The sequence below is a fragment of the Ovis canadensis genome, chromosome 22 (genome assembly GCF_042477335.2).
Source record: "Ovis canadensis isolate MfBH-ARS-UI-01 breed Bighorn chromosome 22, ARS-UI_OviCan_v2, whole genome shotgun sequence".
Lineage (NCBI taxonomy): Eukaryota > Metazoa > Chordata > Mammalia > Artiodactyla > Bovidae > Ovis > Ovis canadensis.
In genome coordinates, this window is record NC_091266.1 from 15,996,018 (window position 1) to 16,018,937 (window position 22,920).

The 22,920-nt window shown below is 36.1% G+C and overlaps 1 protein-coding gene across 6 annotated transcripts in view; it reads right to left on the reverse strand.

The window, feature by feature from the left end:
* Positions 1-2,060: 2,060 nt before the first annotated feature.
* UBE2D1 (ubiquitin conjugating enzyme E2 D1) overlaps positions 2,061-22,920 on the reverse strand; it is a 39,880-nt gene continuing 19,020 nt past the window's right edge. The window contains exons 2-7 of one of the 6 annotated variants that reach the window (XM_069567827.1): positions 14,140-14,203; positions 14,014-14,045; positions 11,869-11,946; positions 10,350-10,455; positions 5,700-5,793; positions 2,061-4,979 (exon numbers count right to left, since the gene is read on the reverse strand). In XM_069567827.1, the coding sequence (XP_069423928.1) occupies positions 4,934-4,979; positions 5,700-5,793; positions 10,350-10,455; positions 11,869-11,946; positions 14,014-14,045; positions 14,140-14,203 (420 nt within the window). In that variant the 3' untranslated portion in view covers positions 2,061-4,933. Of the gene's footprint in view, positions 4,980-5,699; positions 5,794-10,349; positions 10,456-11,868; positions 11,947-14,013; positions 14,046-14,092; positions 14,204-22,920 lie in introns of all 6 variants that reach the window. The other 5 variants (XM_069567832.1, XM_069567826.1, XM_069567830.1 and 2 more) reach the window with 5 other exon arrangements.

The window sequence follows — 22,920 nt, forward strand, 5'->3', positions numbered from 1 at the left end:
GATACACATTTTCTAAAAAGACACAGAAAGGCCCAAAATTAAACAACACAGAGATACAGTACAATACTAACCAAAAAGAAAGCTGTATTAATATTAGACTTTAAGCTAAAAGCATTATTAGAGATAAAGACATTTCTTAATGAGAAAGGGATCATTCTGCCAGTAAAATATCATGATTTCACCTGTGAGTGTAGTGTGTGTGTGTGTGTGTGTTTCCAACAACACGACTTCAAAATCTTTACAGCAAATATAAACTAAACTATAGACAATTTCACAGTCAAAGGGGAAACTTGGGACTTCCCTGGTTAAGATTCTGCCTTCAAACTCAGGAGATGTGGGTTCGATCCCTGGTAGATGAACTAAGATCCCACCTTGCACAGGACAACTAAGCCTTCACTCCACAACTAGAGAGAAGAAACCAAAACCTGATGCAGCCAAACAATTTTTTAAAAAGAGGGGGGAAACTTGTACACATCACCCATAATGGCTGTGAGAACAAATATCATAAGCACAATTAACAAACTTGAACTTTCAAGAAGAAAGAACAGTCTTGTCAATAAATTGTGCACCAAGTTGGCCCTCAGCTGGCATCTAGGAACATTGCTTTTGAAACTCTTCCTATACAATGTGAGGTTATCTGCTGTGCTGGCATCATTTCAGTGAACACCTGCTTACCTTCTGGGAGCCTACAATTTTGGTGGGCCACATATGCCTCCATGGTTTAGCCCCCAGTAAAGCCCCTGAACACTGTGCCCGTGTTCCTGCATCCACTGCTGGAGGAAGACTCCATTCTGTGTGGCCCCTTCAGAGGGAGCTTCATGGTTTCTTCTAGACTCTGATCTGTCTTTTCCCCTTACAGATGCAGCTGCATACCTCTTCTGTGTTGCTGAAACAAATCAAGAAATCTTAGCTGTGAGTATGAGCATATGCTTCATCTTGTGAATTCTTCTATTGGCACACTGAACATGTGGATGGTCATGGGACCAAGACGAGTGTATTGGAAGTGCTTACACAAATGGCATCACAACTGTTCCCCAAAATGTATATTGAGTTTACAATAAAATACTGTACACACAACTCATAGTGTTCTTTTGCACTAAAAAGACTTCAACAAAAGCAAGCAAAAGATATGAGGAAAGCATAGCTCAGAACTTGGGCACATGCCAGCATAATAAAAACCAACTTCCTCCTGGGGTGAGAAAGGCATGCCCCTCCCTCTGCAACCACAAAACCTAAGAGTGCTGAAAGTAAGTTTTTAAAGAAATGTATCCTATTATATGAAAATGCCTTCAACTGCTAGAACTTTTAGGTGACTATTCCCTCTTCCTATTAATACAAAACCACATTCTTACATATACAATGAGAGCAGAAATTTAAATGTAACATGATACAAGTAAGTGATAGAACACTATTTTAGGTTATCACCAAGACACTATTGCATCACAAAATATTTCTAGAACCAAAAATGTCAGCTGTCCACAAATTTTCTGCTAATTTCTACTGCAAAGTTATTACTATTAATGAAAAAACTTGTCAAACTGTATCAATATGCAGTTTAGGAGTTTGCAGATCTCAGTACAAAAAAAAATTTTAGAAATGACTAGTTATGGGCTTCCTTAGTGGCCCAGATGGTAAGGAACCTGCCTGCAATGCAGGAGAGCTGGGTTCAATCCCTAGGTCAGGAAGATCCCCTAGAGAAGGGAATGGCAATGCACTCCAGTATTCTTACCTAGAGAACCCATGGACAGAGGAGCCTGGTGGGCTACAGTCCATAAGGTCGCAGAGTCACACATGACTGAGAGACTAAGCAGCAGCAGCAGCAGCAGTTATCTATACATAGCAGTTTCTACTAGTGAAATCAGATGAATCTCTACCTGCTATCTTGTCTGTAAAACACAACCATCAGAGCAGTCAGAGAAGTACTATAAATGAGAACTGTCACAAATAATCGGCATCACATTTTAGGGCCATTAAACTGCAATTAAACTTCTGCTTTAAGAAAAATTTTTGGAAGTCATAGTTAACAGTTGATAGAGTGATGGAAATAAACTTTTAAAATCTGGATTTGTCATTTATTTTATTATATTAATAGTCACTTCAATAGCTTCACCAAGAATCTCTCTTAATCCAAGGGGAAAATAAATGTCCCTAACCTTTCCACATTAAAAATACAGAACTGTGACAGAGCAGGATTCTGTAAAACATCAATGAGTAAATCATGTACAAAGCAGGTCAATGTGATAAAACAATAAAGGAAATGAAAAACTACATATGGTCATGTTTTTATCATTTTTTAAAAAGTTACTGTTTTGAATACTAACTCAGCACAAGTTACCCTTGTGCTGTTTGTGTTTCTCACCTAACCCATTTTGATTCTTTTGAAATTGACAAAGTAACTTTAAAAATTCCCCTAAGAGAATTCATGGAGGAGTAGCAAAAACGAATAATCATATGTGGTTTACATAGGCATGTGTAAAGCTTGTTCAGGAATCATATGCTTTCGAGATAGCTGGGGAATAAGGGTTAGGTTATCCTGCATAGCCTGATAAATATACAATGAATCATGGATTTATTGTATATGGCAGTTGTCAGTGTCCAGAATCCAATTTCAATACGGTTTTTAACTGTCTCAAAGCACTGAGGACCTTAAAAGGTGGGATTCAAAAGACTACCTATTTTCCTCATTCCCAAGAGGTCCTTAAATTAATGGCTAATCTACGAAAGATGGTCCTTGTCTTCAGATTTAGTTAGGTACTGACGTACTCTTTTTTAGAATTAAACACATCAATAAACCCAAAATAGTGATCTGACTGATCATTATCCTGCTTCTGACTTTTAATTAATGATGAGAATTTGTGCTCACTCTTCAAGAGAGTGGCTGTACATTTCATATGTAAGCAAAGGCAAACAAGAGTTAGGCAAGCTTCAAAACTTTAATACAGAAAAACAGACACTTCCAAAAATAAATGTCACACACATAAAAGGTTTTTAAAAAGTGAAAGATATTCATGGAACAAAACCCTTTATTATCAAAATATACTAAACTTAAATCTAATGATGTTGAGTGTTCAAATTCTGGGCCAACGTAGCTTATTAATAACATAGTAAAGTAGTGTTTTTCATGATAAGGCTATTTTAAGACATCACTTAATATAGTTACTTTTTAAACCTATATTTTCTTAAACATCCATTTCACAATTCATTTATTTATTTTACATTCATTTGTAAAAAACACATTTTATAACACTGGGTTAGTTTGTGCTTTAATAATAATGAACGATGGTAAAATACTTCAGTGATTTAAAATCTTTGCTAATAACTATACCCATTACAGAATTTTTGGACACTTATACAGCTACTGCAATAATCAGAAGACCTACAACTCTTCTTAAAAATGACACTCAAGTTTGGTAAACATGCTAATAATTAGAGATGTATTTTTTTTCTAAGTTAGATCATCAGGATTTTCTAGTTTTTTGTTTTTTTTTTTTTAATCTGCAAAGATAATCTGCTCATTTAAGTCACTTTGACAAATTATAAAAAAGAGGAAAAGTGTCATTTTAGAATTTTCTTTATAATTTCTATGGTTAAAACATGGATGTCCTCTTTTAAACTGTGATAGCAGTAAAATTCTATTTTTGAAATTCTAGATTCTAAAATGTTAAGAAATACAATGCTAGTTACATCTAGAGGGGTATTTTAATGAATTAACCTAATTATTCTTTAGGTCTATAAAGATTTTTCTTCAATGTGGGTGACACTGCCACATTCATCCACATTCATCTCACTACTCTAGAAAATAATTCATTTTATATGTGATCCAAGATAAATCCCAACATATTCTAAATTCTCTTCTGTAACAAAGGACTAATCTATATCATCCTTTAGATTGACAATTTAGTAGACAGATACAAATCTAAAGCAAAATTTATATAATTAACGGTGCTTAAGTTGGACACAACCGAGAGACTAAGCACGCACTCAATGCCTAGTACAACACACTTCATCCTTACAATTTGGAATTAATTTTCATGCAAAATTTTATATAGAGCACTGATCCTTACTGGTAGTTAAGGCAGATTTTCATCTTTCAAAGTAACCAAGACAAATAGTAGAAAAAGCATTTTATTTAAATGGAAAAAGCTACATTAAGATCTGTAAAAGGTGTCAATATAATATTGCCTATACAGAAAAAATTCAGATGTGAATAGCAACAAATAAAATTATACATCTTTCTACTTAGCAGTGCAATTAATTCACATTGTAATAAAGTTAAGTCAAGTATAACAAAATCAAAACGTTTCTCCATAATCAGTATACTGAGAATTACAGTGTAAAGATGATTTCAGGTTTAAGAAACCTGCAATCAATCTACAGAATACCCCAAGACAAGGGGGACAGTTAATTCATTTCATTATCAGCTGTTGGGTTTTTTCAATACTGTTCACAGGAAAAAAGTAACAAGTTGACATACATGTAAATAGAATATATTTAGTCTATACAATAAAAAAATACAAATTATAAAGTGAGCTAACAAAGAATGAAATCTGAATACAGATTTATAAAACTGACAACATCTTAGATAACACATACAGTATTTTTCATGTAAAAACATCTAGTTTCAGCAAAAAATAATTTGGTTGCTTTTCGGATGCATTGTAGATCTTGTAAGCTGAAGATGCAGATGTCCAAGTATCTTAAAAACCATAATAAATGTCTTTCTCAATGCATACAAAATGATAAATGCTCTCATCACAGTCTCAAGAATATTTTTGGAAGTTTGTTTTGTCTTGCTTCAGAAATACATTTAAAATGGGTAAAAATAAGGATTTCATGGTACAGTGAAACAGTAAACAGTGCTCAATTTACTGCTAATTGTTGAAAAAAACCTAGATTTTACAGTACTCTGGTATATATGAAATTTTTTTTGATTTTACATTGCATATTTCTGAGTCCATTCTCTTGCGTGTCTGTTGTATCTGTAGATATACAAAAGGGATACAGTAAAAACATACAAATTAAATGTTTTAGAAGATCTGTCTATGCAAAACTGTCTAACTTTTTTCATTTAATCACAATAATCATACACATACCAATTATTGGGTCAATGTGACTTTGGTTCATACATAAATAAAACAGAAAACATAGGGATTTCTTAAACTCATAGATCTCTTTACAACCTATATGAAAATGTACCTAAGTTATAAATAACAAAATAAAGAAGTCAATTTCTAATACAAATCTATAAAAGCCAACCCTGAATGGTCATTATCTGTAAAAAACAAATGAATCAATGGTACCAGCAAGGTGTAGGTCAGTTTAGGGATAGTTAGGGATAACTTCTCTTCGGGGGAGAAAGTAAAGAATATGACATTCAGTACTTTCCAATTACCAACTTCTTAAATTTTAGATTTACTACTTAGAATTATATATAGCTTGACAGTTACTATCAAAAAACATGCATATTATGCAAAGGCAAAATAAATACTATTAAATAGTAAAGGATGAAACAATAAGTGGGAAGGGGTGAGATTTTTTGTAAGAAGAGTAACAGTTTAAAAAGAAAGATTTACTCCTTTGGAAAGATAAACTTAACAAAAATAATAAGCGCAACTAAATGTACTTAAATACACTGATAATACTTATGTTTTGGCAGACTACATAGAAATGCATAGAAACCAATATAAGCAAACACTTACTTTTCTTTGTCTGATTTATAGATTTGAGCAATATCTGGTACTAAGGGATCATCTGGATTAGGGTCACAAAGCAGAGAACATATGGACAATAAAACTAGATTTAAAAGAGAACACCATATTAGGTAGTGAGTTTTCTACTTTATACAAAAGTACATATGTAAAAACAATTTTAATGAATAGACAATAAACTTATAAAGAAAAAAAGCAAAAGGAACACATTAAATTACATTTGAGATTAAAACACACAGACTCCAAATACACAGTTGGAAAATATTAGAATAGCATCCTAACCTCAGATGTTTCTTAGAGATACTTTTTTACTTTAACAAGAAAACTGTCCACTTTTTATTCTATTTTAATGCAAAAAAATCTGTGTTCTAATCAATTCAAGGTAAAGTAATCAAATTATAGTTAATAGTCCAAACTATTTTGGGAGACTGAGCTCATGCACTTTTTATTTGGGCTTAGAGCTGAAGAGGGAAGATTTGTAAATTACTTTCAATGAAATTTTTTATTACATGTACAGTATTTGTATAAAATGCATTTGAAAACAATATGCACAGCTATCATTACATAACTTGCATATTTTACAACGTAAATTAAAATTGAAAAACTATAGTAGTTGTTTCTTGCCATGTTGAATCCAAATGTCAATGCAAATATCTATACTTTAAAAAGCAAAACAAACAAACAAGAAAACTAAGTATCTGAAAAAGAAGAGAACAAGGACTCTGGTTCCTCATTGTCTGCTTCCATGCCACCACTTCCAAGGGGATACATGGAGTCTTTGGAACAATCTTCCATCTTCACCTTCCTCTACTATGTTCATTTTTCCTACCGTTACACATCCAAAAGTGAATTTATAAGGCAGATGTGATCCTTAAATGACCTGGAAAGGGGGCGATAAGGGCTAAGAAAAACTAACATTTCATTCCTCTATTATCTTCCATCTACCCAATGAAATTTTAAGTCGGTATATTAAATGAACAGGGTAAATTATCTGGGCTCATGTCTCCAGAAAGTTTCTAAACTTAATTCATGATAAAAAGTGAAATAAAACATTTAAAATATTAAACAGTGAAAAATGAACACACATAAGGAAAATACAAGCTATTTTATAAACTAAGCAAGAGGGAGGTTCCTCATCTCCCCGCTCCTGCTACCAAGAGACCTGTACCCTGATTTCACTATTATGCACACAAAACAAATGTTTTGAGGGAAAAGGTAACAATAGTTAACGTTCATTTGAGGCCACAGTACTGGAAAAGGTCAGTTTTCATTCCGATCCCAAAGAAAGGCAATGCCAAAGAATGCTCAAACTACCACACAATTGCACTCATCTCACACACTAGTAAGGTAAAGCTCAAAATTCTCCAAGCCAGGCTTCAGCAATACATGAACCATGAACTTTCAGATGTTCAAGCTGGATTTTGAAAAGGCAGAGGAACCAGAGATCAAATTGAGAACATCTGATGAATCATCAAAAAAGCAAGAGAGTTCCAGAAAAACATTTATTTCTGCTTTATTAACTATGCCAAAGCCTTTGACTGTGTGGATCACAACAAACTGTGGAAAATTCTGAAAGAGATGGTAATACCAGACCACCTGACCTGCCTCTTGAGAAACCTATATGCAGGTCAGGAAGCAACAGTTAGACCTGGACATGGAACAACAGACTGGTTCCAAACAGGAAAAGGAGTACGTCAAGGCTGTATATTGTTACCCTGCTTATTTAACTTATATGCAGAGTACATCATGAGAAATGCTGGGCTGGATGAAATACAAGCTGGAATCAAGATTCCTGGAAGAAATATCAATAACCTCAGATATGGAGACGACACCACCCTTATGGCAGAAAGTGAAGAAGAACTAAAGAGCCTCTTGAGGAAAGTGAAAAAGTTGGCTTAAAACTCAACATTCAGAAAATGAAGATCATGGCATCTGGTCCCATCACTTCATGGCAAACAGATGGGGAAACAGTGGAAACAGTGGCTGACTTTATTTTGGGGGCTCTAAAATCACTGCAGATGGTGACTGCAGCCATGAAATTAAAAGACGCTTACTCCTTGGAAGGAAAGTTATGACCAACCTAGACAGCATATTAAAAAGCAGAGATATTACTTTACCAACAAAGGTCTGTCTAGTCAAGGTTATGGTTTTGCTAAGTCACTTCAGTCGTGTCCGACTCTGTGCAGCCCCATAGATGGCAGCCCACCAGGCTCCCCCATCCCTGGGATTCTCCAGGCAAGAACACAGGAGTGGGTTGCCATTTCCTTCTCCAATGCATGAAAGTGAAAAGTGAAAGTGAAGTCGCTCAGTTGTGTCCGACTCTTAGTGATCCCATGGACTGCAGCCCACCAGGCTCCTCCGTCCATGGGATTTTCCAGTATGGATGTGGCAGTTGGACTATAAAGAAAGCTGAGCGCAGAATTGATGCTTTTGAATTGTAGTGTTGGAGAAGACTCTTGAGAGTCCCATGGACTGCAAGGAGATCCAACCAGTCCATCCTAAAGGGGATCAGTCCTGAGTGTTCACTGGAAGGACTGGCGCTGAAGCTGAAACTCCAATACTTTGGCCACCTGATGCAAAGAGCTGACTCACTGGAAAAGACACTGATGCTGGGAAAGATTGAAGGCAAGAGGAGAAGGGGACAACAGAGGAAGAGATGGTTGGATGGCATCGCCGACTCAAAGGGCATGAGTTTGGGTAAACTCCGGGAGTTGGTGATGGACAGGGAGGCCTGGAGCGCTGCAGTCCATGGGGTTGCAAAGAGTCGGACATGACTGAGCGACTGAACTGAACTGAACTGAGTGCTTTGCTATGTGCTAGTTGTATAGTGACCATATGTGGCAATACTATTATAATTTCTTATTTGATATATGAGGAAACTAAGGTTATGTGAAACTGTTCTTAAAGGACCACTTCTAAGCTAACTAATGAGAATTGACTGTACAGCACAAGGGATTCTACTCAATGCTCTGTGGTGACCTAAATGAGAAGGCAATCCATAAAAGAGGGGATACATATATATGTAAAGCTGATTTACTTTGCTGTACAGCAGAAACTAACACAATATTGTAAAGCAAATATACTCCAACAATTTTTTTTTAAGTTTCTAGAAGTTGACAAAATGAATTGTTTTTTATAAAAAGCTACCAATATCAGAAGTATTTAACACCTGGCAGTCTGCATTTTCTCTTGTAATTATTTAGTTGCATAATTCAGTCAGTTCAGTCATTCAGTTGTGTCCAATCCTTTGCCGCTCCATGAACTGCAGCATACCAGGCTTCCCTCTCCTTTACCAACTCCTGGCGCTTGCTCAAACTCACGTCCATTGAGTTGGTGATGCCATCCAACCATCTCATCCTCTGTGGTCCCCTTCTCCTCCTGCATAAGCTAACTGAATTTCATTTTGTGATACCATTGCAGCAAACTTTATTAATTTGAATAACCTTATGACAGTTATCTTTCCTATATCTAGTATGTAACAGTTATGTAAAAGATTTTTTTAAAAACACTAGCATCTACACAAACATTTTATAGGGACATTTTAGGTCAGAAAAATTGCTATTCATAAATAACTAACTGATCTGAAGCACTGTTACTTATCTAATACTTGAAATAATCATGGCTGTGGATACTGCTTCCTATAGAGCTTATCAATTTTTACACAAGTTATATAATCAGGTAGCATTTACTTTAAAAAAATTTTTAATGATCATCAATTCTTCCTCTAAATTCTTCAAGAGAAACAGTATCCTTAAATTTTACAAACAGGGAAAACTACCAAGTTACTTTGAGGGGCAGATGTTTCTATATCAAAATAGTAACTCAGGCTCTCTTCTGTTAGAAACAAGACAAAATTAAGAGAGTGGCAAAGCAAACAGCATTAATGAATTAAACAAACAGTTTCAGATGCCCTATATACACATCTCATAATTTAGCAAAGAATAATGCTATATAACTGTGAAAGTTGAGAATCTGCATGGAGTATATATCAGTCCTTACAATGATTCTATTAATTGCCTGAAGTTTTGACTAACATGCTATATGTATTGCATTATTCTAAAGTGTAAATATTTCTTTTTTTTTTTTGGCCATACCATGAGGCTTGTTCCCAGATCAGAGATTGAACCTGGGGCCCTTGGCAGTGAAAGTCTAGAGTCCTACCCATTGGACCGCAAGCAAATTCCTGTCTTTTAAAATCATTTACTTTATCTGCCTAGTTTGCCATTACTTCTTAGATGAAGTAAAAGAGAGGTAAAGCTTTATTATGTTAATAAATAATTCCATTTAATGAACAGGACAACTGGTCCTAAAATCTTATTTTCACTTCTATGTGTGTATCTCTTTCTGTGTCCCTGTCTGTTTTTAAAGATAAAGCCCAAACTAAAGGAATGAACTGTCAACAGGTTTATCCCCAAATTTCTAGTTCTACCATTTTAAATTTCTCTCATTTCATCATTTAGATCAGCCCATCAACCCCCCAAGCATGAATAATATAAAAGCTATGAAAGGAAAGCAAAAGCAAAGCAGAAGAAAACACAATTGATTGGTGTTTTGTTTCAAACTTTAGTCTCTAAGACCTTTTCGCTGTATTTTTTCTGTCTCACTGTTATTAACTGTTTTAAATCTGATAAATGAAATTACCTTTTGACACAGTCAGAGCTGGTGACCACTGTGACCTCAGGATATCAAGACAAATACTTCCATTACTGTTTATGTTTGGATGGTAAATTTTTGTTGTGAAAGCAATCTAAACATAAAACAAAACAAAATTGTTGATAATCCATGAACTATGAAAGCAAACAGAACCAATTTGCTCTAGGGTAAAATGTCCTCAATTTCATATGACCTTAGAGGAGAAATGTATTCAACACAAACTGGATGAACATCTACTTTATCCGAATGTAGCTTTAGCTACTGATAATGTGAAAGCAAGTAAATTCAGTTTCCTGCTCTTCCTAATGCCAAGCAATTGAGAAGTATTTTAGAAATTGTAATAAATAAGTCTGTAATAGCTGGTATGACTAGTTGAGTAGTACCGAGATAATTAACCATGGCTTTCATTACCCCTCAAACCGATCCTTCCCTTAATTTAATGATCAATTGACACCTGGGTCTAGAAATAGAATGCTGACCCTATTTTGGAGGAAAGTTAAGGGGCCTCAGCTTATTACCTGTCCTAAGAAATCTACCAAGAATTCTTTCACAAAAATTGTTATATCATTTCATATATAACATTAATCAGATGTTTTTAAAAATCTAAAGTAATTATCTCGTGAGTGACAGAATTTGTTAACGATTCGCTCCCTAACTGACACCGCATCATTTGTTGGTTTCCTCTTTAGAGCTAAGCTAAATTTAATAAGAATGTGTTTTAATCTTTCCTATTTTTGTGCTTAGTTGCTCAGTTGTGTCCAACTCTTTGTGACCCGATGAACTGCAGTTCTCCAGGCTCCTCTGTCTCTGGGGATTCTCTAGGCAAAAATACTTGAGTGGGTTGCCATGCCCTCCTCTAGGGGATCTTCCCAACCCAGGGATCAAACCCAGGTCTCCAACAGTGCAGGTGGATTTTTTACCACAGAGCCACCAGGGAAGCCCAAGAATACTGGAGTGGGTAGTCCATCCCTTTTCCAGGGGAACTTCCCAGCCCAGGAATCAAACCGCGGTCTCTTGTATTGCAGGCAGATTCTTTACTAGCTTAGCTAGCTACCAGGGAAGCCCTTAATCTTTCCTATACTAAATATAATAAAAGGACTGTATCTTATTTATTATATTTTGTATTCCCCAGTGCAACAGAATATGGTAGGTGCTCAATAAATACTGGTTGAATACTTAAAAATTGATAAAGAAGGATCAGCCTTGGAAAGAAAATCCCCTGAATGGAAAAGTCTAATTCTTGACCATAAAAACTTCCAAACTACACATATGTAACGAGGAAGGTAAGACAGGTTCGGGAAGCTAATTTCTAACCTAACAGATACTGCTTTTTGTTTACAGACATAGTAAAATATTTGATGAGGAAACATATTTTAGATTCTGTGGCTTTATATAAAAGTTTGGACACACCAACCCACCCACAGTCTTTTGACATCACGAAAATATCTCTGGATAGAGAGTAAATTCCCTGACATAGGGGTGACATCAATGATAAAAATAAAAATACCTTTGGTGGTTTAAAAGGATAGTCTGTCGGAAAATGTACAGTGAGAAAGAAGACTCCACCTTGATATGCGCTATCAGGCTGAAATTACAAAATAATTACATCAGTGTCTGACTGCTGTATTCATTAGTAATCCAAGATGATTCCCTCCAAATATAACGGTTTGAAAAAGAAAATGCCATCCTTTTGTCTTAAGTTCAAATCATTTACCTTGAAAACAGGTTTCTCTTTGTAGGCATGAAGGAGGATTTTCCAGCAATCATGCCAAAATCATAGTTTAAAACAAAACAAAAATAGGACAGACACAGAGTGGTATGACTTGCCCAAATAAACCTGTTTGTGAGTATAGGTTGTTAAAGATAAGTATACACACAAGACTCTGTGAGAAAAGAATGATGATTTGCAGCAGTAATCAGTATCAAAGAAAAGGACTGAGGCTAGTATATTTCTTCTTAATTATAAAAACGAAGTTTCCGTGCTCCTTCCCTTAAAGGGGCAAGAATCAAATCTTCACTTAGTAACAGTTTACAAAATAATGTGGGAAATGGGAAAAAGCCACAAATGAAACCAGAGAAATTCAGTTTTATAGAATTATCAAATTAGGAATCAACTTTACAAGAGGAATTTAAATTTGGCCATATGCCTTTATAGCAATTAGGAAATACTTGTTACAAGGAAGAAGAAAAAAAAGGATGATTTTAAAACAGGGGAAAGGGAAAAAAAGGAGCAAAAATACTTTTAAATCTTATTTTAATTCATTTATTTTAATTAAATGTATAATGTTATACTCTGTCAATACGTTGGTAAGAACAGAAGGCTATCAATACTTCCTACTTAAGTTTCTACATAGATATTAGAGGACCATATTGAATAATTATTCTTACTATATACACTGTTTAATTCTAGTTTAGCAAAAATTATAAGGAATGTAGAAAATATAAGTTAATTACAATCAACAGATATGATCTTCTTAGATACTCATACAGTGGCATATTTACATTACTAAAATAAATGGGGGTATGAGTAACATAAATTGCTACATGTGATTCACCTGAGAAATATTTGTGGAGGCCTATAATTCATAAAGGTGAGAGGTGATATTTTGAAAGTTCTTGGTAAGCAATGAAAAAAGATTCCTATCAAAGTAGTTAAATAAATATGTTGCACTTCACCCTTTAAAAAACGAATTTAATGTAACAATTTAGTGATGTAAAACATTTGCCCAGGACTCCTGCTCTGAAAATTCAGTAACTGGTGTATCTTTTAAAAGTCAAGCATGAGGCAAGTATGATTAAAAACTCTATGGCTTCCTGGATAAAGCTCTTTCAAAGGAGGGAGGACAGAATGATGCTCATGGAAACATGTTACTGCTTTTGCTGCTAAGTCGCTTTAGTCATGTCCGACTCTGTGCGACCCCATGGATGGCAGCCCACCAGGCTCCCCTGTCCCTGGGATTCTCAAGGCCAGACATGTTACTAACACACTCTTATCCAGAAGCAGACCTGAGGTGTCAGTGCCCATTCTCACGCAATCAGATTTTTGCCCACAAAAAGAAAAGTCACAATTGCTTCTCAGGTGTAGAAAGAAATAATCTTAACAAAGGCAATAAGTATAAGAAGAAGCCAGTTACAGAACAGCAGGTGATTTTGAATTCAGGACAATGCAACAAAAGAGGCAAGCTCATGAGATGGCAACAGAGCCACTGCAAAATTGTATCTGATCTCTCACACAGTGATGAAACACTGCAGTGAAACTTACTGCTCGTTACTTGTAGGAATTCCATTATTGGGTTAATTAGACTTATATCTAACCTACTAAAACGTTGAGAGTAATTATGCTTAGTTCCAAACAACTTTCTGTATTTAAAGAAATATAAAGCAAACACGAAGCCTGGTTGCAAATTGTGTGTGTTCCATTACTACGGATAATGATCAGGGATTTGGCAAAGCGCTGTAAATGTGTTCCGATCAAGTATTTGCCACCAGGGCTCTAGAAAATCATCATAAATCCTTTACTTGTATTTTGCTTTCTGAGTGAGTCAGAGTACAAGAAAATTCAACCCTAGCCACAAACATCTGATCAAAGATGAAATGGTAAGAATGAAGGATGGCTGAAGGGATTAATTTCATACATATGAATCATACTTACAGGCCCCATAATAGTTGCTTGCCAGTGGAACACTGAAACAAACAAAGGGAGTTTTGGAGTCATTAATAAGAGTTCAAACCTGTACAATTAATGGTAGCAAAATCCTCGCAAGAGAGTAAAGCTTACAGTCATCTCCCACAGGTCCAGCCGAACAGTGGGCAGGTGGGTCACGCTGTAGATCACTTAACTCCTGAAGCAAAGCAAAAATACTTCAGATTAATTCTTTTCCAGTGAAACAAGTGCAATAATCCATGAAAACACAAACAATTCATTTAAATATAATTTTAGGCAGTTCTATTTAAAATATGGACACATAAAATGTACTATGTCATTGATGGATAGAAGAATATAGAATAAGACATTAAATTCCTTCATGAGACTGCTCCAAATTTTAAAAAATTAAATGAATTAAAATATTGTTTTTTCTTTAGGATCCCTAATACAAAATATTTTTGAGTATCTTTTGTATGCAGTGTAACTGAGGATTTTTTTTCCCTCATAGATCCCTTATAGATTAAAAAAAAAAAAAACAAACACAGATCCTACTTCAACCAGTTTATAATCTAATTTGGGAGAGTGAAGGCTCACGAACAGATGGATATTTAAGGAACAACATGAAGGTTAAATGGAAAGAAAGGAGAGTAGCGGGGCCATATCTTAAAGCCTAGCACACTGATTCATATGCTCTTTTCTGCTTTCAAGGAAGCAAAAGATCATGGAAAAGGCACAGCTGTAGTTGGTCAGTCCTAGGTTGGCATTCCAGTCCTACCATAACTAACGCTATGACTGTGGGGAAGTAATTTACCTTCAGTTGGGAAGGAAATGACCACCACCAACTATGAAAGGCGTAATTTCAATATAAAAGACTGTAAATTAGGACTGAAGAACCTAATTTAGTTAGGCAATCAGTTAGGGAATGTCTTTGAGGAAGTGACATTTCAGCTTAAATCTAAAAGGATGAGTAGAAGTTAGTTTTGGGAGAACTGATACTGTCAGGTACGGCAGCATAAGATGAGGTTGAAAGAACAGGCAGAGGCTAGGCAGAAAACTGAGAACAATATACACCATATTAAGGATTTGGGGGCTTTGTACCAAGTACATTGGGAGGGGTTTTAAGAAGTAGCATAATCTGATTTAAAAGATGGCTCTGACTATTTACTGAATGGATCAGAGATGGGAAAAAGGGGAAGCTACAAAATTAATTGCTACAGGCAATAATAGAGGCTTGGACTAGAGAAGAGGGAGATAAAAGAGGATGGATTTGGGATATTGTGAAAAAACTGCTTATGACAGGATTGATGTTGAATTACGCATATAGAGGAAAGAGAAAAGCCACAAATATATATGATGAAAACAAGCAGCAGCTAATATTTACTCAATGTTTTATCATCTTAATAATCCTGTCAGGTAGGTGTTATTATGCTTCCCATTTTATAAACAAAGAATAAAAGTGGCATGGTTCATTATGTGCTCACAGAACTAGTATAGTGTAGAACTGGGATTCAGACCCTGGCAGCAGGCCTTCTACAGGTGTAGATACCATTTACTGAGAAGTGGGAATATACTAGATGATGTTGACCTGGAAAGTAGATACACCAAACCTGTGATCCCTGTGATATCAAAGAAAAATGTATTCAGCATACAAGGCTAGACCTTAAAAGAGAATGATACTATAAATTAGAAAATCATTGTATATACTCTGTATTTGAAAACTGTGGGGATGATATGAATAATTTCATGGGAACGCATGTAAACAAATATTGCATTCATCAAATCTAAGATGCTGTCAATGGCAAATCACATCCTTATGTATCAATAATTGAGCACAAATGTTGCTGATTAATTTTAAGACACCATCAATTACAAGGCACATCCAGATTTTAGAAATGTTAAAATGAAAAAGATGGGCATCTTAGCATCATTGCAATGAGTTTAGTGCTCTAACAGAGACAAACAAGAAAGAGGATGTGGTAGGGAAAAGCTTTCCTAAGAATTTGATACATGAGCTAAGTAACCAAGCTAAGTGCAAACTGAGGTCTCCTTCCAAGTTTTCTAGTCCCTTCCAGAGTAACTTGGTACTTTCCTTTTTGTTTTTGTTGTTTCTTCCCCACAGCTTGTGCTGTGCTTCTCTTCCTAACAAGAATTAACTAACAGAGTTAGCAGCTTCTTTGGTCCCAGTATAGTTCAACGATAAAGTAGAAGATTTCAGTGATAGTGTTAAAAAAGCAAGGCTTTGAAGTTTAAGTCCAAGTACCATCAGTTATTTGCCACATGATCTTGGGCAAACTCTTTTTCCCTCTACAAGTGGCTTGAGGAATCAGTTCCCCAACCAGGGATTAAACTTGGGGCCCCAAAAGTAGAAGCACAGAGTCCTTACCACTGAACTGCCAGGGAATTCCCCATAGCCTCATTTTAGAATGACTGTTTTATTTAACCATTTTCTAATTTGGGCTTTTAGGAAATTGCTTTTAAAAACATTCATCACGTTAAGTTTTCTAAACATTAGTGTAAATGAATAAATGGAACTTCTTGGCCCTTATTTTAACTAGAAAACTAGTTTAAAAATGACAATGTCTTATGAAACTGAAACAGAATCAAACACATAGCTGGCGGAGGGGTGGCATGGGAGGTTGGGGTTAGCAGATGTAAGCTTTTAAATATAGAATGGATAAACAACAAGGCCCTACTGTATACCATAGAGAACTATATTCAATATTGCTATGATAAACCATAATGGAAAAGAAAATATACATAAGAATGTGTGTGAGTGTGTATGTATATATACATGTATAACTGAATCACTTTGCTATATAGCAGTAATTAACAACATTGTAAATCAACCATACTTTAATTTAAAAATAATTTTAAAAAGAAAAAAAGTCTCTAATTGAGATTTTAAAAACTGTTAATGATTTGCATGTATATATTTTACAGAGTGATGCATATGTGAGTAAATCATACATAAATACATACAAAATTAATTTTACTAACAAAAAACCCCGAATCACATTTTACTTGAAATAGCCTTGAAGAGCATTCAAATTTCAAATGTCAGACTGTTCTTTCAAATCCCTTCAAAATAGTATAGAAAAATACTCATTATCATGTTCTTAAATTTTTGTGCCCTGATTCTACCTCCTGTTGGAAGTTAGAGCTAAGAATGAGAAAGATAAAATCTAACAAGAGAACTCCTGCAAAGGCCAGGTTCTTAAGTTGTCTATTTAAAGCTGACATTTTAGGAAAGCTCACTTATTATAGAAAAGAGGCAGCTGATGGTACATCAAACATTCTTAACAGTCACATCAATCATTCAGTTCGTTCAGTCGCTCAGTTGTGTCCGACTCTTTTCAACCCCATGAATCACAGCACGCCAGGCCTCCCTGTCCATCACCATCTCCCGGAGTTCACTCAGACTCACGTCCATCGAGTCAGGGATGCCATCCAGACATCTCATCCTCTGTCATCCCCTTCTCCTCCTGTCCCCAATCCCTCCCAGCATCAGAGTCTTTTCCAATCAGTCAACTCTTCGCATGAGGTGGCCAAAGTACTGGAGTTTCAGCTTTAGCATCATTCCTTCCAAAGAAATCCCAGGGCTGATCTCTTTCAGAATGGACTGGTTGGATCTCCTTGCAGTCCAAGGGACTCTCAAGAGTCTTCTCCAACACCACAGTTCAAAAGCATCAATTCTTTGGCACTCAGCTTTCTTCACAGTCCAACTCTCACATCCATACATGACCACTGGAAAAACCATAGCCTTGACTAGACGGACCTTTTTTGGCAAACTAATATCTCTGCTTTTCAACATGCTATCTAGGGTGGTCACAACTTTCCTTCCAAGAAGCAAGCATCTTTTAATTTCACGGCTGCAGTCACAATTTTGGAGTGATTTTGGAGCCCCAAAAAATAAAGTCTGACACTGTTTTCACTGTTTCCCCATCTATTTCCCATGAAGTGATGGGACCAGATGCCATGATCTTCGTTTTCTGAATGTTGAATTTTAAGCCAACTTTTTCACTCTCTACATTCACATCAATCATTAGTTACTACTAAAAATGACACAAGTGCTTTGGTGAGAAGACTTACACATCCTAGAATTTTTAGGAGGGTCTTGAGAGTCCCTTAGACCACAAGGAGATCCAACCAGTCCATCCTAAAGGAGATTAGTCCTGGATGTTCATTGGAAGGACTGATATTGAAGCTGAAACTCCAATACTTTGGCCACCTGATGTGAAGAGCTGACTCATTTGAAAAGAGCCTGATGCTGGGAAAGATTGAGGAGAGGAGGAACAGAAGGGGATGACAGAGTATGAGATGGTTGGATGGCATCACTGACTCAATGGACATAAGTTTGGGTAGGCTCCAGGAGTTGTTGATGGACAGGGAGGTCTGGCGTGCTGCAGTTTATGGGGTTGCAAAGAGTCAGACATGACTGAGTGACTGAACTGAACTGAAATTTCCAATGTTCTATCCCTTTATCAAAATATATATCTGGTGGCTAACAAACACATGAAAAGATGCTCAACATCACTCATTATCAGAGAAATGCAAATCAAAACCACAATGAGGTACCACTTCATGCCAGTCAGAATGGCTGCTCTCTATAGCCATTCTGACTGTAGATACAAGCAATAAATGCTGGAGAGGATGTGGAGAAAAGGGAACTCTCTTACACTGCTGGTGGGAATGCAAACTAGTACAGCCACTATGGAGAACAATGTGGAGATTCCTTAAAAAACTGGAAATACAACTGCCTTATGACCCAGCAATCCCACTACTGGGCATACACACAGAGGAAACCAGAATTGAAAGAGACGCGTGTACCCCAGTGTTCATCGCAGCACTGTTTATAATAGCCAGGACATGGAAGCAACCTAGATGTCCATCAGATGAATGGATACAAAAGCTGTGGTACATATATACAATGGAGTATTACTCAGTCATTAAAAAGAATACATTTGAATCAGTTCTAATGAGGTGGATGAAACTGGAGCCTATTATACAGAGTGAAGTAAGCCAGAAAGAAAAACACCAATACAGTATACTAATGCATATATATGGAATTTTAAAAGATGGTAACAATAATCCTGTATGCGAGATAGCAAAAGAAACACAGATGTATCGAACAGTCTTTTGGACTCTATGGGAGAGGGAGAGGGTGGGATAATTTGGGAGAATGGCATTGAAACATGTATAATATCATATATGAAATGAATCGCCAGTCCAGGTTCAATGCAGGATACAGGATGCTTGGGGCTGGTGCACTGGGATGACCCAGAGGGATGGTACTGGGAGGGAGGTGGGAGTGGGGTTCAGGATGGGGAACACATGTACACCTGTGGCAGATTCATGTTGATGTATGGTAAAACCAATACAATATTGTAAAGTAACTAACCTCCAATTAAAATAAATAAATTTATATTTAAAAAATATGTATCTGGAAATATGCCTTATTACATTGTTTGGAAATATGTGACTGAAACTATGGTATATACGCACAGACAGAGTGACCAACAAAAAACACAATATATACCCTCCCCTGCCTGGAAAAAGACAGACCTCAAATTTGAAAAAGGAAAAATTCTGAGATATCCTAAGGAGGTGAAAATATAAAACAAAATACTATAACCAGACATATCAAAACTGTACCTTTTTGCTCTAAGTCTATTCAAAGGCCAGTGTACTTTTAAACACAAAAAATCAAAGACTACTTATACTTCTCCCTTTTGATTTAATTTACTCAAAGTTTTCCAGAAACTGCCCTGTTATCTGATTTATGCTTTCTCTACCATTACTGGAATTCTTATGTATCTACTTCAAGCATCATAGCCACATATGGAGTATTAAAAATAATTTAATGATTCTTATTTTAAAAAGAAATGCCAGGGTCAGTAATCTCTTCCTTTGCTCTTCTCTCCATTCTTTAAGAATTAATGCTGAACTACTGTCTTGTGAATTATACAAGTTGCTCAAGTCCATAAGATCCTCATAAGAGCCAATGTATTCCATGCTGATCAAAAGCAAAAGATCTCAAAGACAAAGCATTTAGAATCATTCATTGTAATTACTGTGTGTGTATACAAAAGCAAAACAAAGCAAAATAGTGGTTTGTAGGGAAAAATAAGATAAAGCAATGCATAAACTGTAGGATACCCATAAGGTTATTACCCAAATCAAACCACTATCACCCTATTAGAATACCTCCATTATGACTTTGGCAGGAAAGCATGTTACTTGCTGTTGGAGGGAGTATAAGTTGAGATAGTACTTTCTGGAGGGAAATTTAGCAATAATTATCAAAGTGCAAAATGCATAGTTTGATCCAGGAGCTTCACCTCATAGTAATAATCATCCAAACAGACAAAGATACACATATAAAGATGTTTAGTCAGGCATTTTGCATAATTATGAAAAACAGAGATAACCTAAAGGCCCATCACAAAAGGAATGGTTCCTTGGAATGATACAGCCATGTTATCAGATACTACAGCTGTTAAAAAGAATGAGAGAGGGATTTCCCTGGGGGTCCAGTGGTGAAGAATATGCCTTGCCATTCAGGGAACATGAGTTTAATACCTGGTTGGAGAACTAAGATCCCATGTGTGGAGCAACTAAGCCCACATGCCTCAAGGAAAGATCTCAAATGACTTGAGTGTCACAACTAAGACCTGATGCACCCAAATGAATAAATGGGTTTTTTTCTTTTCAAAAAAAAAAAAAAAAAGAATGAAAGGACTTCCCTGGTGGTCCAGTGGTTAAGGCTCTGTGCTTTCACTGCAAAGAGTATAGGTTCAAATCCTGCCCAGGGAGCTAAGATCCCACATACCATAAGGCTAAAAAAAAAAAAGAAAAAAAAAGAATGACATATGCATGACGTATGCTGACATCAAACAATGTTGTGTGAAAATAATACAGTTTTTGAGTGAAAAATATATGTGGCAGAAGTATGCCCAAGAGATCCCATAATACTATATATGCATAGAAAATAAACTAAAAGAATACACACCAAGCTCTTAATAGTAGTTATCTCTAGGGGTGGGTTGTCACCTTTTTTTTTTAAATTGTTCTAAATTTTTACAATAATTTTTCAACTTTTTTTAATTTTAAAGATAACTGCTTTATAATGTTGTGTTGGTTTTTGCCATACAACATGAATCAGTCATAATTTTATATATATATATATATATAAATTTACATATATATCACCTCCCTCTTGAGCCTCCCCTCCCACTCTCCCTAATTTTTCAACTTTTTAGAGGAAAAAAAATGCTGTTTTACTCAGCTTCTTATGCATTTTAAGAGAGATTAAATGACACTTTTCTCCTCCACTACATATAAGCATCTTCTTTTTTTAAAGGTCATTTTAACTTATTTATTTTTGGTTGCCCTGGGTCTTCAGTGCTGTGTACCAGCTTTCTCTAATTGTGGTGAGGCAGGGCTACTCTTTGTTGAGATGCATGGGCTTCTCATTGCACTGGTTTTTCCTGTCATGGAGCACAGGTTCTAGGCACACAGGGTTCAGTAGTTGCAACATGTGGGCTCAGTAGTTGTGGTGCATGGGTTTAGATGTCCTCTTCCTGGATCAGGGACCAAACCTGTGTCCCCTGCATTGTCAAGCAGATTCTTATTCACTGCACCACAAGGGAAGTTCTTCTGTTTTGTGTTTTTTAATTAAAAACTTTTACAAGACAAGGAAAGGCTGAGGAACTGTCACAGATTGAAGTACACACACACACACACACACACACACACACACACACACACACACACACACACAGGGGGTACAACAACTAAATCTGGGATCCCAGATTGGATCCTTGGACAGGAAGGGATCCCAGACTGGACCCTAGGGCAGGAAAACAACAGTGAAAAACTGAATGGTAAAATCTAAATTAGGTCAGTAGCTTAGTTTACAATATTGTATCAATGTTCCTTTCCTTATTTTGATAACTGTAAAGAGTCAGACACGACTGAGCGACTGAACTGAACTGAACTGTACTATAATTAAAGTGAAAGTCGCTTAGTGGTGTCCAACTCTTTGCGACCCCATGGACTATACAGTCCATGGAATTCTCCAGGCCAGAATACTGGAGTGGGTAGCCTTTCCCTTCTCCAGGGGATCTTCCCAACCCAGGGATCAAACTGGGGCCTCCTGCATTGCAAGCAGATTCTTTACCAAATGAGCTATAACTATGGTTATGTAAATTGTAAATAATAAGGGAAATTAAGTGAAGGATTTATGAGAACTTTCTGTACTCATTTGGCAAATTCTATAAGACTAAATTATTTCAGAATAAAAAATAATGAAAAATATTTTTTACATATTTTAAAACTTAATTCACAATTTTCCTTCCCAAGCTTCCTTCTTTTTGTGTCCCCTTTATTTATTAATGGAATTATTAGTCTCCTAGTCACCAGGCTCATTCTGACCCCCCTTTTTCTTGTTCACCTCGTCAGACAACCAAAATAATATATTCTACCCCAGTACCTATTTGTTGTTGTTGTGTAGTCACTAAGTTGTGGCTGACTATTTTGTGACCCCCATGGACTATAGCCTGCAAGCCTTCTCTGTCCGTGGGACTTCCCAGGCAAGAATTCTGAAGTAGGTTGCCATTTCCTTCTCCAGGGGATCTTTCTGACCCAAGGATTGAACCCTGCTTGGCAGACAGATTCTTTACCACTGAGTCACCTAGGAAGCCCCCAGTAACTATTACCTCAGAAACCTATTACAGTTCAACTGTAATTGCTTCCTAATACTCTACAAATTACTTGCGTAACAGTCTTCTAAAAGCACAGTTTGATTTATTTCATTTTTCTGTTTAGAAAATGTCAGTGGCTCCTTATTACTTATTAAAGACCAAATTCAACCAATGAAGGTCTTTTCATTTTCTAGTCCTAACACTACTTTTT